This window comes from Hypomesus nipponensis, chromosome 3, assembly GCF_054491055.1.
Source record: "Hypomesus nipponensis isolate SF chromosome 3, ASM5449105v1, whole genome shotgun sequence".
NCBI lineage: Eukaryota > Metazoa > Chordata > Actinopteri > Osmeriformes > Osmeridae > Hypomesus > Hypomesus nipponensis.
In genome coordinates this window covers 1,672,702-1,689,320 of record NC_140363.1, presented here as the reverse complement: position 1 = coordinate 1,689,320, position 16,619 = coordinate 1,672,702, and the positions used below count along the sequence as shown (strand labels likewise).

General features: G+C 44.8%; 2 protein-coding genes and 1 long non-coding RNA gene across 3 annotated transcripts; 2 read left to right on the top strand and 1 right to left on the bottom strand.

The window, feature by feature from the left end:
- Positions 1–1,883: 1,883 nt before the first annotated feature.
- LOC146299096 (uncharacterized) lies at positions 1,884–5,508 on the bottom strand. The gene is made up of 4 exons (XR_014734551.1): positions 5,452–5,508; positions 3,343–3,650; positions 3,057–3,137; positions 1,884–2,077 (listed from the first exon to the last, which is right to left on the bottom strand). It is a non-coding gene; the product is annotated as an uncharacterized LOC146299096 (long non-coding RNA).
- Positions 4,315–8,967, top strand: LOC146299095 (pre-mRNA-splicing regulator WTAP-like). Its single transcript, XM_084683791.1, has 8 exons — positions 4,315–4,948; positions 5,201–5,247; positions 5,369–5,424; positions 5,667–5,725; positions 6,020–6,147; positions 6,463–6,641; positions 7,630–7,784; positions 8,013–8,967. Exons 2-8 carry the CDS (start codon positions 5,221–5,223, stop codon positions 8,543–8,545), a joined length of 1,137 nt encoding a protein of 378 aa, XP_084539917.1. The 5' UTR covers positions 4,315–4,948; positions 5,201–5,220; the 3' UTR covers positions 8,546–8,967.
- Positions 8,968–9,856: 889 nt separating this feature from the next.
- map7a (microtubule-associated protein 7a) lies at positions 9,857–16,566 on the top strand. The gene is made up of 14 exons (XM_084675324.1): positions 9,857–10,039; positions 10,943–11,047; positions 11,331–11,405; positions 11,557–11,720; positions 12,147–12,249; positions 12,907–13,034; positions 13,279–13,397; positions 13,627–13,862; positions 14,379–14,526; positions 14,729–14,900; positions 15,242–15,346; positions 15,458–15,508; positions 15,630–15,822; positions 15,929–16,566. Exons 1-14 carry the CDS (start codon positions 9,883–9,885, stop codon positions 15,937–15,939), a joined length of 1,767 nt encoding a protein of 588 aa, XP_084531450.1. The 5' UTR covers positions 9,857–9,882; the 3' UTR covers positions 15,940–16,566.
- The last annotated feature ends 53 nt before the right edge of the window (positions 16,567–16,619 follow it).

The window sequence follows — 16,619 nt, the reverse complement described above, 5'->3', positions numbered from 1 at the left end:
GTATAAGAACAATCCTTTTCTTCCTCTGCAAAGTAACAAGATCACAGGTGTCATATGTCACCAATAAATACAACCTTTCTTTGGTGGACAGGCTTGCCTGCTCCAGTATGCATAAAACTGACTCTGTTTTAGGATTTACCAATCAATATTTAATTATGAATAGAGGGGAGGATTCTATGCCACGTTCCTGTAATGTAAGCATAGTCTTATAGTTTCAGATGAACTGTTTATACATTTGTTAAGGCAGGTCATCTCCACTCTGTCACACCCACATTTGGCCTCCCAATAGGGGGTTGAATTATTCAGATACACTGACCTTAATTTATCAGTGGATACATTTCACATGCTTTGTGGAAAACAGAATTCTTAGAAGAATTTGTATGGATGAAAAAGGTTTGAAAAAACGTACAGACTGTTTACAAAACATACTTCATTGACATACTTCATAATTTATCCAAATGTGATTGCTTGTGTGCAGTAAGACTTGATATTGATTAATTTGTGATTGATTAATTCATACCTAAACAATACTGGACCCAACTTAGACAAATCCAGCTGTTTAACATTAGGAACTAGGCCTATCACGGACGGAAAATATGTAAAGCCATTGACCTGAACAGAATTCACAATTACAAGCAAAGACATCACATCTACTGTTCCAGATTGTACAGTACGAGTCATGTTGCTTTTCACAAAATTGTGGTACGTTTTAAGCTTATCATTAATGACTGGCTCTCTATCAATTCAATAAATATAATATTACTCAGGCCAAATAAGAATGCTGGGATAATGTCTCCTCAACACTGCTTCTACATTAATACAGTAATATGTTTCTGTCTCCAAAGGTTGAATCAAGTTCTTGCTTTAGTTTGCCTGAAAAACTTCTACCATTACCAAGTAATGCTGAATTGCAGTCATTGCATACAACATTGGGTTTATCACTTTCCATACATTGCTTGGATTGTTTTGGTTTGTACTGTATGGCAGTCATTTATCCATCTACCAACAAAAACAATTTGGTCAAAATTCTGTAAGAAGTCATACATACCGTACAAGAGAACTGCAGACAATCCTTGTCTTCTGCCCAACTCTAACAGGTTCCTGGTAGGTGACACAAACTCTAAAACATTGAGTTTTCTACGAAACAGTTGTACTACGTAGCCATTTTACATTGGAGAAACAAAATGTCCACAAAAGTAAAGTTGCGCAAAAAGAGTTAGGTTTGTCCAAGACTGCAGTTGAGCAGGAGTGATGTGATATGCCAATGAATAGTGTATGAGTGTTGAACCTGAGACTGGTAACTATAACTGGAGACTGTTGAGGGACGTGACTGAGAGCTCAGTCTGCCAAGCCAGACAGACTGACAGCCCAATTGGGTCTCTCCAAGTCACTGTTACACACAGAAGAAACTAAACATGTTCCATATTCATCAGAGATGTTCATTCTATAATGTGGGAGACGAGTTCTTCAGACAACATGTCAGTATTCAATATCATTTATATGCACTTAGCAGCTTCCAGTTTAAAACATCTTGATGCAGCCCACTACAGTTACCACAGTGTCCATTAATTTCTGGAGATGGTTTTGGACACATGATTACACGCTCAATAAGAAGGTGGAACTGTCATTACATACAGTACTATGAGAAGGGAGCCGCATTTACCTTTGTTTATTTGCAAACTTTTACACTTAAAATACACAAAGACAAATGAACCTTAAGGGACTGAGTCATGCAACATTTTCTTAAGGTTAACATACAAATCTGTAATGGCCCACACAGGTAAAATTGTCTGTAGTGTTTCATGAGACTAGAGACTTCCACTTGGTTGTACACAATACATTTTTATTAAATGATAATAATGTCCCACACATACTGTGTAACTGGAGAAAAGGTTGTATAAGAGAAACATGGCCATATGTTTACCTTAAGGCAACCGGTAAACTAATATTCATTGTCACTTTTCAAATGCCAATCGATGACTGGGGTGAAAAATGAATGAATAAACTGTAATGAGCCTAATTCAAACAGGAAGAAGGCAGTGGTCACCCAGTCTCTTCACATCGCCTCAGAACCCACCTATGACATGAAACAGCAAAAATAGACAAAAGAGCTTTAATCAATAAATTGCCAAACAGAAGTGCAGTGGAACAAAGATGGATGAATGCTCCTTTTTGAATCATTCATAGGATACTGCTCCATTGGAAACTCAGTGTAGACACATCAGCCTTCATCATGTCTCTACAAAAGCTGCCAAGCAATCTCAACACCGCTTTAATATGCATTCATCTTGTAATGAAAAATGCCTCTTTCACTTATTTTGAACCAACCTTACAATGTGTTTAAACACAGACAACTTGGCTCTGGTTAACCTATTCTTCCTGTAAAACATAAACTTTCTATGAGCCATTTTTTACTTATAGTACTGTTACTCGCTTAAAGAATTTTTTTGCAGTTTGTTTTAAATAGTACATCTGTTGAAAACTAAAATACAACTTATTAACTCATCAATTACACATACAGGCCTGTAAGCCATACATCTAAGTCTAACGTTGCTAGTATCTGATGACAAGGTGTTAAATTATTCACAATCTTTCGTCAGTATTGCATGTGTCATCCTCGTTATTTGCACGTCTCAACCAGGTTTAGAAGACATTTAGTTAGGTTTTGTTCAATTCACAGACTATTAAACACTACTTTACAATGACTAGTAAATAACAGAGTTCTGTTAGGGCCTAGGAGTCAAGATGGCTACCGTAGTCATCATCAGTCTAACTTTGAATGAATACACACCACTAAACATCAAGACATGTTGCTCTCCAGTGGCCTGCAGACATGTATGTTTATGGCACACCCTCGGAGGAGGGTTGTGGGGGGGACTGTGATACCTATGGTGACATCCAACATGCCTGTGCCGTGGAGAGATCTTGCCCTTAATTACATGATTCAGTCCAGGCTTTCGGTATGGGGAGAAGAGCTGGGGTGTCCCCTGCATTGTCAGTGAGAAGAGCTGCCTGTCACCTCCGTACCTGTCACCACAAGCCGTGAGATGACTTACCTCATTCTGTAATGTGTGTTTAAGGACAAAACCAGGGAGTCACAACACAGTCCCACACCAGACCTGTATCCTGTTCACTTCCTGCATTTTAATCATGACAATAGGAAAATAACATTGGATCAGTTTTGTATCGGGACACATTTTACAGGGGACCAGTCTGGATTAAGTTTGGATGGGTGTCATATATGAGATGACATGATATCTATGTCAGTTCTGCACATCGTTTTTCCCATTTGTGGTGTGCACCCTACTGTTTTACAAAATAATATTAACAATACCTACGTACCTCATTTGTATCCTTGTGGAAGGATACGAAGTAGGTAACATGATACATATGCATGCGCATGCAACCGAGACCTCGAAACAACACTTAGAGCCATGCCGTCTAAGGTGAACCACAGCTGGACTTGATACCAGCCATGCAATCTTATCCACGTATAGGCCCGCTGTCCTTGCCTCCTGTCGGACGCAGCCTGATTATCACGATCCCTTTGTGCTCCACTGGCTCTTTGGTTGTACCACCTGACTCCGGTGTAAGATGTCATCCTGACACATTTCTGACTGCTCGAGGGGGCGGGGGGCAGTTCTGGGTGGCTTAGTGAGAAGAAAAGAGACATGGTCCATTGGTCCTGGTTATTCATTATCAATACCTGGAATAAGTCAGCTGATTTAATAGCAGCATCTCCTCCTCCTTAAAGTAGACCAATGCTTGATAACAACCAGAGGCGTTGTTAGACATGAAACTCTACAGGGGCACAGCAGGCCCCTATTCATATCCCTTTTTTTCTCTTTCAAGCTTGCTGGGCACAATGCACTATAGGCTATAGAAACTCTGCTTGTTTAACCCACTATACAACAGTTCAGGAACACAAGTTTGATATCAGCTTTGGCAGGGACATCGATAGTTATTTTTTTTTCGCACATTTCTTTCACTCATTTCTTTTACATTCATTTGGGCGCAAATAGCCTACTGTTTTTTTTAGCTTCATGCGTAATATTGTTTTCATGTTTTAGTCTAAGTATAATGATTGGTAGGCCTCACATTTAGAAACTTTCTTTAGTTTTATAAAATTAGTTTGGCCTTCATCAATTCTGATTTGTGTGCCGAGTCCGACACCTGGACTTCTGTGTGCGTGCTGCAGTGGCTATTTTGGCAAGCTCAGAGCACGCTGACATGGAATTCTGCAGGTATCGTTTGTGTTTTCAGTTAAACTGCTTTGATTTTACAAGCGTTGATTGGGATACTGCGTTTATTTTTTCAGAGATTATCAATCTAAATTAATGCACTGACTAATAAATAAAATTGTTAAAACTCTAACTTTAGATTTTACTGGGGCACAGCAGATTTATACTGGGGCACGTGCCCCAGTAAAAAGGGTCTAACGGCGCACCTGATTACAACGCTTTCATTGCCATACTGGAATGAGCCTTTTGGCCCTTCCACCAATCTCCAAACTGTCCCATTACCAACCCTTTCTGTAGCTGACGGCCAGTGGGGCATGTGTCTAGGCCAAGGGTATACAAGATTTGTATACTTGAAATAGAAGTATGACAATTGCTGCCTTTCATGATTTAGTACTGCATACACGGTGGGTTGTCAAACACACTGTTACAACTAGATAATTTTTTCCAAGATTCCTGGCTTGCTACCACACAGCCGGGCGCGCGCAGTCGTGCACGTGTTGCTACCGCTGCTCCATTTTCGTGTGCGTGTGTGCTTCCTACAGCGAGTTACAAGTTTCCTGTGCCCTTTATCAACACTTGTCAGCGCAATATGCCAAAGTACTGTCGCTACCCCTCACAATATGTCTAGCTATCGAGCTAGTTATCCGTGACTATCTCAACCAATTCACCTTTCAGAAGAAATTGAGCTATTGGCCAAATCCTCCGTGGTGAGTTACTGTGCAATTAGCTTGCTAAGCTAACGAGATAGCCCAGCACTAGCATTGCGGGGCTTTAGCAACGAGTTTAGCAAGATAACTCGTTTGCTGCAGTGCTATGTTCTGCAAATGCTATTTAATGTCGCTTGCCTATAAACATGAAACTATCATAAAAATGTACAATTGCGTAACTGCTTGCAGCTCCGTTGTGTGAGTACAGTAGAGGTTAGCTTACATGCTAATCCGATTTGATCATTTCTTTAGCTCACCACCCGGAGGCCAGAATGACTGAGGAACCTTTGCCTAAGAGGGTGAGCTAATGTTAGCAGGTTACCAACTAGCTATCTAGCTAGCACCAGCTGCTTACTTGCTACAGCTAAATGTAAACACAAAAGGAATGCATTATTAATCAATCTTGTTGTTTCTGTTAAGGTTCGCCTCTGTGAATCAGATTTAAAGACACTTCCCAGAGAGGAACTTTGTGAACGGTAAAGTTAGCAAGCTTTTCAACTAACCAGTTTGTTTTACGGCTACATCTGTCTGCACATCCCTTTGGGGATAACCATCTGGCCCGTAAAAAAAAGAAGAATGATGGAACAGAAACGTGCACTGATGAAGGGTTCAAGATGGCACTTTTATGCATGACTGTAAAATCTAATCACACTTGAAAATGTTAATTATCTTGGGACTATTATGGGTAATGTTTCTTATTATTATGAATTTATTTCAGATGGAAAGAAGAGGAAGCTTATGTGCAAACACTTGAGTCAAAGTATTCAGAGCCGAATTGTAAGTGTGCATGCATTTATAACAAGCCTATACTCGACTGAAGCTAACCCATGCCTCAACAGTCTTCATTATACATGTATAATATAAATGTGACCATAACCACAGATTTAGGCTTTGGTTGCTTTTCTAGTATACACCAGCACTGACATCTCGTGGTCTCCTCAGCATCCTACTCGCATGACATTGTTGTGTCCAGTTGTCAGTGTTATTAATCAAACAATGAATAAAACACAGGCCATCAAAGCATCTGCTACTTGAAGGCATGTCATGGAGTATTGTGTGGTTGTCCCGCAGCTAACGAGGTGACGTGCCTGCGGGAGTCTGAGGAGAGCCTGAAGCTGCAGCAGCAGGAGGCGGCACGCCGGGAAAACATCCTGGTCATGAGGCTGGCCACCAAAGAACAGGAGATGCAGGAGTGCACTGTGAGTGGCCGCAGATCAAACTGCATTTCTACTGCTATTTGTATGACTTTTTTCACCCAAGACCTGTATCGCAGTGTGTACATCTGTCATGTCCCAATTCACTGCTCTCTGTTAGGACACTTTTCTCCAAAGTGACTTGCACTAAGTTTGTCTCAACTGACGGACTGTGCCCGCCAGTTTTTTGTTAGTAGATCCTTCTTCAAGCCTAGAATGAGCACCAGACCTGTCATTCCATCACCTTGGAGTGAAAAGCTGTTACACATGGTATCTGGTGGTCTTTGATGTATATTCTGCCTGTTTTCTCCCTTCACACAGACCCAGATCCAGTACCTCAAGCAGGCCCAGCAGCCAAACTTGGCCCATCTGAGGTCTTTGACTGTGGACCCTGCCGTCAACCTGTTTTTCCTCAGAATGAAGAGTGAACTGGAGGACACTAAAGACAAACTGGAGCAGGCCCAAAATGAACTCAGTGCCTGGAAATTTACACCTGATAGGTAAACCAAACCAAAATAATCCTCCAGCAAAAAGACTTTGCCAGACAACTCTCCTCTGCAAGAATGCAAAATGGTGGGAAAGGCAGGAAAAAATTGCACTGTGACTGTAAGAAAGAGACAGATACCCATACCTGGTCAAGTGCCTTCACCTCTGCACTTGTTATGCGTCATACATAGACTGTCAGGTGAACTGATCTCAGCTCTGATGGGCGAGAAGGAAGCGGGACTGCTCTGAAGAGATGGGTCACTTTCAACCTCCGAAATCCTCCCCTTTTAAGGAATATTGCTATACTGTGTGTGGTTTGTTTGTGGGATGTTTTCCTTAAAAAAAAAAAAAATCTACACAAAATGTAGTGTACCATCGACAGACATTTTGTCTACTAAGCGTTTATTGAAGAAAATACCTCAGTAATCCCTCGTCCCCTCCCCAACCCCCCTCCACTCCACATAGAGTATAGCTAATTGAATGTAAGGTTGACATGGAGGAGCCCTCTGCTAGCCTGGTTCAGAGACTGTTAGATCCGAAAGACTGTTGGTCTGTGTTGTGCCCCTGGGCATGCTTGACGTTGAGCTGACACAGGAGGTCATCTTGAGCACCATTATCAGTAATATGAGCCATGTTCAGGTACGATTGTTTTGTTTATTAATGACTTGATGTTGCTGCTCTTCTGTCTCAACAATTTCATGGTTTTTCCGTCTGTCTTTTTCTGTACATGTTTAAACAGTGCCACCGTGGGACAGGAGTGGCTGACTAAAATGAAAACACTCTCCCCCTTAATGTCCGGCCTAAACGGTGTTAAATGAGTCCCCAGGCTCTGGAGAGTTTAACGATTTTTCTAGAATCCTCTCCATCTCTGCCATAAAACCAACACCCAGTTGTGCCGGCCGTTGTGATCTTCCCTGCTCCTCTGTTGACTTGCGGATGGGGACCCACGTTCACCATGTCTAGTGCGTGACGACTGAGACGTCCAACCTGTGTCCCTTGCAGCCAGACGGGGAAGAAGCTGATGGCTAAGTGCCGCATGCTGATCCAGGAGAACCAGGAGCTGGGCCGCCAGCTGTCCCAGGGACGCACCGCCCAGCTGGAGGCCGAGCTGGCCCTGCAGAAGAAGTACAGCGAGGAGCTCAAGGGCAGCCAGGACGGTGAGGGGAATGCATACTTGTCTCTGCTCCATCTCTACGGCTCTCTTTCCCATGTCTATTTCCTCTTTACCTATCGCTACACCAGGTCTACTCCACATCAACTTCATATATGCTACTTTCTTTACTACCCTATTTATGGAATGTCCTGCTGTCTCCGTGGATTGCGTTCTTCCTAAATTGTGAGTCTTTCCCCGGTGCTGACATCTGTGTGTCTGACCTTTTTGTCAGAGTTGAAGGACTTCATCATCCAGCTGGACGAGGAGGTAGAGGGCATGCAGAGCACCATCCTGGTCCTGCAGCAGCAGCTGAAGGAGTCCCGACAGCAGCAGCAGGCCCAGGGCCCGGCCCCCGGGGGCCCAGCCCCCAGCCCGGCCCCCGGGGGCCCCACACCGCCGGCCCCTAAGCAGGCCTGGCCGGCCGGGCTGGTGAATGGCCCAGGCAGCACTAGCCCTACTCATAGGACAGCAGTAACAGGCCTGGGCCCTGTCCCAGAGAAAGACAGCCAAGCAGAGCAGGAGTCCCTACCATCGCCCTCCACCGGGGCCGATGCAAAACTGTCCAACTCCAACCACTCGGGGGATGTGAACCAGCTTAGCGAGGGCTATGAGACTGTAGACTCCCCCACTGGCAGTGAGGCGTCCTTCACGCAGCACTCCATAGACTGGAACCCAGAGCCCCAGGAGGAGAGCACACTGGCTGGGAAGGCCATGAGAACTGCAGGCTCACGTCAAGCTCAGAATGGCTTGAATGTTTCAGTTTAGGGTCTAAGACAGTTGGCTCTCACTCTCTTTCTTTTGTGACTAGAAATCATGCCCTGATGCTCTACCTAGGTTCCTGCTGGTATCCGTCAGACTATGTAGAAACAGAGTTACTGAATAGGACACTATGCAGTGATTCGGAAAAACATTCTCAGAGATTCCTTTGAATCTTTCCATGGAGACAGTGAGTATGTTGTCCATATCTGTGCACATTATCTGTTAGGATTATGATTGAGTAATGACACTGTCATGATTGTTTTAAGTGTAACAACTTTTGTCAAGTGCTGCTTACCAATTGTTTTGAACAGGATCATATTTTTTTCAATAATTGTGAAGCAAGTATGGTTTACAAATTGTGGTATTCTGAATTTGTATTTCTTGTCCTAGACTGAATTCCAATAAAGTTTTTTTTTGTTAAAATGTTATGCCGTTTAAATCTGTGGTGTATTGTAAATAAGGCACGTTGTCTATGAATTAAAACCATTTAATACAACTTTTTTATGGAATGGGCTATGGAAAGTTGCTACTTTGGTGGTTTCTAAGTGTAAGTTGATCTGAATAAATTGGTTAGGGAAATATCTGATGTAAAAATAGAAGCCACCAGTCTTGTGGAAATACTGTCATCTAGTGGCTGTCTCAGCCTTACACGCACAAGAGCATTGTGGGATGGTAGTTATAAATACCCATGTCTGCCTCACATTCATATTGAGGCCAGTGCATGTACCAGAGCATCCCAGAATTTCAATACCATTGGATGCTTGACCACCGTTGCCCCGGAAACTATTTACTGGGCCAGATTGCTTATTTATGCCACACATCTTTCTTCTGCCCTGAAAGCTCCCCATCTCATTAGCTTGCGTGCACCCTGTGTGGGTAGGGAGATGGATTTAAAGGGACAGTATCGTATTTTGTACCAGAAAAGGAGAGCAGCACGCAAGGGGCAGTCTGTGAGACATTTAAAAGGGAAGTGACCATTTCAGACTCCACAGATCATAAAGAGGAAGGTTTCAGGATGCACATCTGAAGCATCAACAACACTAAGAGAGAAGAGGAGGCTGTGACGTAGAGACCGCGGTGTGTTCTCTACATCCAGCAGGCTGTACCCAGAACTGTGCCATCTAGTCAGCTGCCTGTGTGTTCCACCCCCACCCACCCCTCTCTCTTTCCCTTTCTTCCTCCTCCTCTTATCAGTTTGTGATGCTCTGATGAGCAGGCAGCCAGGCTAGTGTAGCAATCAGCTGAGCACCCAGGACCAGCGCTGATAGGAACAAGCACCAGGATCAAGGGGGGGAAAGACACCAAGAAGAAGAGGGTAGTGGAGAAGGAGGGTGTTCTGAATCATGGTTGTTCTGTGCCAGGGGGGTGGAATGCCAGGCTTGGTTCCTGCCATGGTGGGCCAGAGGATCCAGAGAGAGACCCCCAGCAGGACAGCGTTTCACAAGCTTTCTGCCTCTAAAGGAACCCAGAGGAAGGGAGTCAGAGCCAGCCGACAGGGAGGTGGGTGGCTTTGCCTTCGCTAGTGTTGAAATGTCCAAGATACTGATCTATCCCCTTCTTCCTCTGTAAATATGTGGTCTGTAGATCTAGGCCGGACAACTAAAAGGCACAGCATTGTATTAGGCAGCATGGAGCACTGTAGAGTCTTGACAGATGTATACATGCATGCTATTGATTTATATGACCAACCTCTGTTGTTTTTTGCATGTGAATTGATAGAAGAATGTTATCCTTCTCCTATAATAGTAGTCTAGTCATCCTTGTCTTAATTCAGTGGTAGACATCAATTACATAACACAGAATGTCAAGACAGAGAAGGAATGTCTTGGGTTGATGTATTATTTGTGAGGACGGGGGCACACATTGTATCAGCTTTATGTTTCATGTTCATATCCATCATGTGACTGTAGATCCCTGGTTATCTAGATATGAACCGCATGTCTTTCCTGCGTGTCTTGGTGTGCTGTTTGTTTTAGTCATCTCTGTGAGGGTGGATCAGGCGCTGGTCGTATCTCCATCCCTTCCAGGCACAGCCACATAAGAATGGCTCTTTTTCTTTTAATGCATCTGACCCTACGCCTGAGGCTGGCGGGCTCCCCAGTGGTTAGCATTAGCCACCTCTTTTCTACAACCAGGGTGTCTACACACAGGAGGATCACTAGTAACAAGTAAACCTGAATTGAATTGTCATATAGTCTGCTGGTTATAATGCCAATGATTCAGTTCTGAGAGGATCTGTTCTTGTGACTTGTGCATTCAGAGGTTGAGCCTTGCAGGCCTGTGACATGTGAGGTAGTCAAAATATATTTTGGACAGGGAAAGCCTAAAACCGTGACAAATGTTTTCATCACTGTCTGAAATTATCGGAACAGAGTCTTTTTTTTCTCTCTCTCTCCGTTCTAGAGCAAAGCAATGACACACAGACAGTTCCAGAGAAGAGGGGAACAGTCTGTGTTCCTTCCCTCACCAAATCAGCCCAGATCAGAAATATCCTGGGTAACTCTGCAGGTCTGAATCAGCCCTCAATCTCTCTCTCTGCCTGGGGCTTTCCTTGTCCTTTAGCTGTCATGAGTTTGGTTTTTCTGCATTTCAACACTGCCATCACACAGTAGCATCATCCTGGCCTCTATCATTTGTTTGTCACGTCTCTCATGTCACACTGCACTAAAACTCATACCGAAACCACTGATTCAATGCAAAAGCCGTAACGAATACCTCTTCAGACCTTCTGTACAGATCTGTAAAGATTCCTGCAGCCTTAACTTTTGACTCCTGCTTATCATTTTCCAAGAACCACATGCGCTAAACGTGGATGAGAGGCTGAGGCTGGCCCGGGAGCGGAGAGAGGAGCGAGAGAGAGAGCTCGGTACGTTGACCCCACCTGCCGGAGTTCATCCCGATACCAACCATCTCAAACCATACCAACTCATGTCTGTCACTGAACTGTGCGTCTTGGTTGAAGAGTCGTCGGCGGCGTTTTGGTAGTCAGGTTTTCCGTGTTTTTATTTCCCTCCCAGTGTCACGGGAGCTGGGCTGGTTGGAGCGTGAGGAGAGGGCCCGGCGCTACCATGAGAAGCAGCTGGAGGAGAGGAGGAAGAGGCTGCTGGAACAGAGGCAGAAGGAGGAGAAGAGGCGCCATGCTGTCGAGGAGAAGCGAAGGATTGGGCTCAAGGCAGAAAAAGTTAGAGTTCAAAGGGGCAGTTCACCCCAAAATCGAAATGACATGTTTTTCCTCTTCCCTGTAGTGCTATTTATCCATCTACATTTTTTGGGTGTGACTTGCCAAGGGTCCATAGAGATATCTGCAGTTTCTTGAATGTTATGGAGCTAGATGAAAGATCAGGAGCCAGCAGTTTCATGTAGGAACAGTTTTCTTTCCATCAAACCTACATGAAACTCACCAATAAGAGTATTGATGTGTCAATGGCAGAACCTTGAGGAAGTTAGGTTGTGTTTGTCCACATTTAAGAAGGTAGGACATTATAATTGTTTTAGGACTTGGGTTTGGAGGAACTTGTAGTAACCAATGTGTTGTATTACAAATGAAATTGTTTTATATGGCTGCCGCCACATCTATAACATTGAGGCATCCGTTCCTTGACTGAAGGAGCGCTGTGAGAGTGCAGTACGCAGGACACTGGAGAGGAGCCAGAGAGCCAACCAGAGGCTCATCCAGACTTCTCGAGGAAGGAAACTCATCAAGAGCAGTGGTAACAATCTTTTTCATTTTGAGATAAGATTCCTTATCTCCCGAAATCGTTATAACCATATATATATATACATATATATATATATATATATTTGGTCGACAACACAACAACAAACAACTCTTTATTTCTTTACTGTGCCTGTTCTTTCTACCTCAGCTCTAACTCTATGCTTTCCTACTTTCTGTTCATGACCTCTGTGTATCTGTTGTTTGGGACTTGTGCCGTGCTGCGCTCCGTAATATCCTAGTTCCGTGCCGCTTACCGCTGAGTCCCTGGGAGAAGAGCTTGGTCAGTCGGTTACTGACCCCCACATGCGCTTATCTGGCCAGAAGCAAGAGTGTTGGCTGTCAGTCACTAGACAAAGGTACTTTCGGACTGCAGAACAGAATCAATAGATGTACCGCAATGTACTGATCAATACTAATTCATCAGTGTTGTAACGTAAGAACTTCAGTGCCAATTTTGGAGGTTTGGTCCCTGACGGTCTCATCAGAAGAGATGACTGTTTCGCTCTCTTTCTCCCTCTCTCACACTTGCTTTTCTCAAACTTTGCTTGCTATTCATGCTTTCATGTTTTCCTCCCCTCTAACTCATTTCTCCACACGAACCAACTATAACACATCATTGGTTCAGTTGTCCACATTTGTCGCCGTTCAGTGTCGTGCCACTCCATGAATGCCAACAACACCTTAAAAGCCCAGCTGCATCGTAGCCCAGCAGACCACAGGACCACCGCCTCTCCCAGTCCAGCCAGAACCAACCACAGAACCATCAACCTGGCACAGGTAACTCCTGCTCCCATGGTTCTGTTGCAGGTGATGTCATCACTACTCGACCCATCCTGATGAATGATATCACTGTTTGCTAGGCTACCTGATGGAAGCCAATGTCCATTTCCTCTGTCATAATGACTGTGGGATTGTATTCTGTACACATACTTGGGGTGGACCATTTTCTAATAACCATTTTAAGCTACAAAGAAACGTCAATGACAGTCAGTCATTTGAAATCTTCCACCTGCTCGTTCAGGTGAAAGCAGGACAGATGCAGACAAACCACAGTGAGAAGATGTGGAGCGGTGGAACTCCCCAGACAGCTGGCGCTCACATTAGAGTGAGGCCAGACACAAACGCTGATAACAAAGCACGGTAGGCCTACAACCTCACTTCCACTCACCCTCAGAGACCACAAGCCCTCACAGAACCGCCTCAAAACTGTGTCTGAATGGTTCAAGAACTCAGAATGCAGAATGGGTCCATGTAGAATGGATGTATAAAACCTGAAGCTGACAACAGACTTTTTTTTTCTTTCTTTCTTGTTTGTAACAAAAATGTTCCCTCATAGATCTAAACAAACCTTGTTCCCCTGGTCTGGAAGATCTTCCGGCAGGTCTGTCATTAGACACGTCACACCAAAGCAGACGGAGCTTCCCACACTTCCCGAGGAGGAGGTTGCTGTCGACTCAGAGTCCCTCTCTCCTAGAAACCCGCCGGCAATGTCGACGCCAGCTGTGTACCGTCATGAACACCTGGAAGACAGAACTGCAGTGAATCCACATTCCACCTCTCCGGAACGCCCCACAGTCACCTTGTTCAGAAGCGAGGGACTGGAAAGTAAGCACCAATGTGGGGAGTGGGGAGTCAGGTAGCTGAGTGGTTAGGGAATTGGGCTAGTAATCTGAAGGTTGCTGGTTTGATTCCTGGCTGTGAAAAATGACGTGTCCTTGGGCAAGGCACTTCAACCTACTTGCCTCTGGGAAATGTCCCTGTACTTATTGTAAGTCGCTCTGGATAAGAGCGTCTGCTAAAGGACAAAATGTAAATGTAATGTACGGTAGCTAAAACTTCATTCTAATCAGATGTGTATTATTTAACTCAATGTTTTCGGAATTTAACTGCAGGTTAAAATCCCCCCTGAACCTTTGATCAAAACGTCTTCAAAATGAATATGTTACAAAAAAAATGATTCCATTACGAGTATATTGTGCAAGAATCTATATAATGAGCAGCAAAGACATAGTCAGGTGTATGTAAAAGTGTTTCATGCTTTTGTTATCCAGATGTGATATCCTTATGTCTCCAGCTATCGTCCTGCAGCATCAGACTGTGTCCTTACAACCCCCTCCACAGATCATGTTCTGGGGGCTGCGACCCGGCCGGCTGCTGGCACCATGGACCCAGAAGAGGCCTCTCGCCTCCTGGCCGAGAAGAGACGAGAAGCGCGCCAGCGGAAACAGAGAGAGGAAGAGCAACGCATGAGGAGGGAGGAGATAGAGAGGTAGGTAGGGAGAGATATTCCCTTTATTCAGCACCTGAATGGGATCAGGAACAGAACAAGACCGCGAACACTTATCACATCATCACAGTGATTTCAAACAAAATTTGAACCGAGCTTTCCCTTTGCTACATCAGAAATACAGTGTTGATAAACTGTCTTGTCTTGCCGTATGCGAATGGGTCTCCTGTGTGTCGTCGCCCAGGCAAGGCAGGGAGGAGCTGGAGCGCCGGAGGGCAGAAGAGCAAGCGCGGCTGCAGGCCGAGGCCCAGCGGCTGGCGGAGGAGAGGAAGAGGAGGGAGGAAGAGGAGCAGAAACAAGCTGAGGCAGAGGAAGCGCACAAAGCCATGGAGAAAGCTGCACTCTTCCAGAAACAGGTTCGGGTGATAGCATTTTGTGTGTGAATGACACGAAAATCTGGATTATTTCCAGTGGTCGTTGATGGAATTGACTGAATTCCGTGGGAGGTCTTCATTCCAGGTTGTGTTCACCAGTAGTGTCTGTCGTGAAGGAAAGGAATGCTGTGCCCACTTCCCACTATCCTGTGCCCACTTCCCTATGCCCACTTCTTTAAAACCCACTGCCCTGAGCCCTGTGCCAACTGCCCTGACCCCTGTGCCAACTGCCCTGACCCCTGTGCCAACTGCCCTGACCCCTGTGTCCTGAGCCCTGTGCCAACTGCCCTGAGCCCTGTGCCTACTGCCCTGTGTCCTTCCAGAGAGAGGAGGAGCAGGCCCGCCAACTGCAGAGGGCCGAGCAGCTGAGGCTGGAGAGGGAGAAGGTCTTCCAGCAGGAGGAGGCGGAGCGACAGGCCAGGAAAAAGGTGAGGAAGAGCCCAGACGTGAACCCTGGTGTGAACCGTGAGGTATAGCACTAGTAAAGCCCTCGAGTCGTTGACAGTGAGAGACTGTGAGATGTTTCCTCTTTTTTTCAGCGACTGGACGAAATTATGAAAAGAACAAGAAGGCCCAATCCGTCCGACAGGGTAAATTCCTCTTTCAGTTACAACAATTCGCCTACCATATGATATTATTAGAAATAAGATATTAAATCGGAAAGAGAACCAAACTTCCCCTTGTCTTAAGTTTTTTTCCCCGTCTATACAGAAACCTTCACCGTCGGAGAGCATGGTAAAGGAAGTTCAACCAAAGGAGAACACAGAGCCTGTGCTGATCAGCACCATAGAAGAAGTGATGAAGCTGCCGGTGGAGGACATGGTGCCCGTCGTGGCCTTCAAAGAGCGCAGGTCTCTGCGACCGCTGGGCGGCCTAGAGGAGATACAGAGCCACCAGCGAGCAGGTGAGAGGTAGCAGGTCACCACAAGCTTTTCTCTTGTTTTAATGGTAGAACACTTCTGCAAATACCTAATCAGAGGTTCTTTCTCTCTCCTTCCTGTTCCCCTCAGAGATCATCTGACCAGCTGTCGGACGAGGTGGAACACAGACCGCTCCAGCTCTGCCCCCGAGGCCTCTTTCCTGCCCTGCACTTTTAGACAGCATGTGAAAACACAATCCTATAACTTTGGGGACTCCTGCTTATTGGAGTTTTTCAGCCTAGGAACACACATCACTATCCAAATGTGGGCACATGCTTGGGTCATTTACGTGTAAAACAGATTTCTCTGTTTAGTGCAATGTCAAAGCCTGAACTAAAGATACTACCTGTCTCATAGATGTAGGTTTAGATGCTGGTAGGATGAATTTACTACAGTATGTTGGTAAACACAGTGCAGTATTGTGGAATAAGGTATTTCCTTTGTAAACAGTTCATTACTCTCAAATGACAGTTTTACCATTTTGAATGGTTTTAGCCATGAGCTCAAGCTTAATCCTGATATTTCTTGACTATGCTGCTATTCAAGCACTTTCCTTGCAGTTACATGTTGGTTTTGGGTAGTTGTAACTGTGTTCGCTTTTTCAACGGTGTAGCTTAAAGTGGATGGAGCCCACACTCTGTTCTTCCATCTATATTGATGAAGTACAATCACATTTTTTCAAAACTGCTACGGAACTTTGTTTTCTTACATTTCCATGTATTTTCTGTTGGTATACAATACAATATTCACTTGGAAGGTAACCATACATTACAGTTGTGCA

Bases quoted from the DNA above. Each gene is read 5' to 3' on its own strand.
- LOC146299095 (XM_084683791.1), top strand. From the start codon at position 5,221: ATGACTGAGGAACCTTTGCCTAAGAGG. The intron at 5,726-6,019 runs GTAAGTGTGCAT...GTTGTCCCGCAG, and splicing joins AAAGTATTCAGAGCCGAATT to CTAACGAGGTGACGTGCCTG. The intron at 6,642-7,629 runs GTAAACCAAACC...TGTCCCTTGCAG, and splicing joins TGGAAATTTACACCTGATAG to CCAGACGGGGAAGAAGCTGA.
- map7a (XM_084675324.1), top strand. From the start codon at position 9,883: ATGGTTGTTCTGTGCCAGGGGGGTGGAATGCCAGGCTTGGTTCCTGCC. The intron at 10,040-10,942 runs GTGGGTGGCTTT...TCTCCGTTCTAG, and splicing joins CAGAGCCAGCCGACAGGGAG to AGCAAAGCAATGACACACAG. The intron at 14,901-15,241 runs GTTCGGGTGATA...GTGTCCTTCCAG, and splicing joins CTGCACTCTTCCAGAAACAG to AGAGAGGAGGAGCAGGCCCG.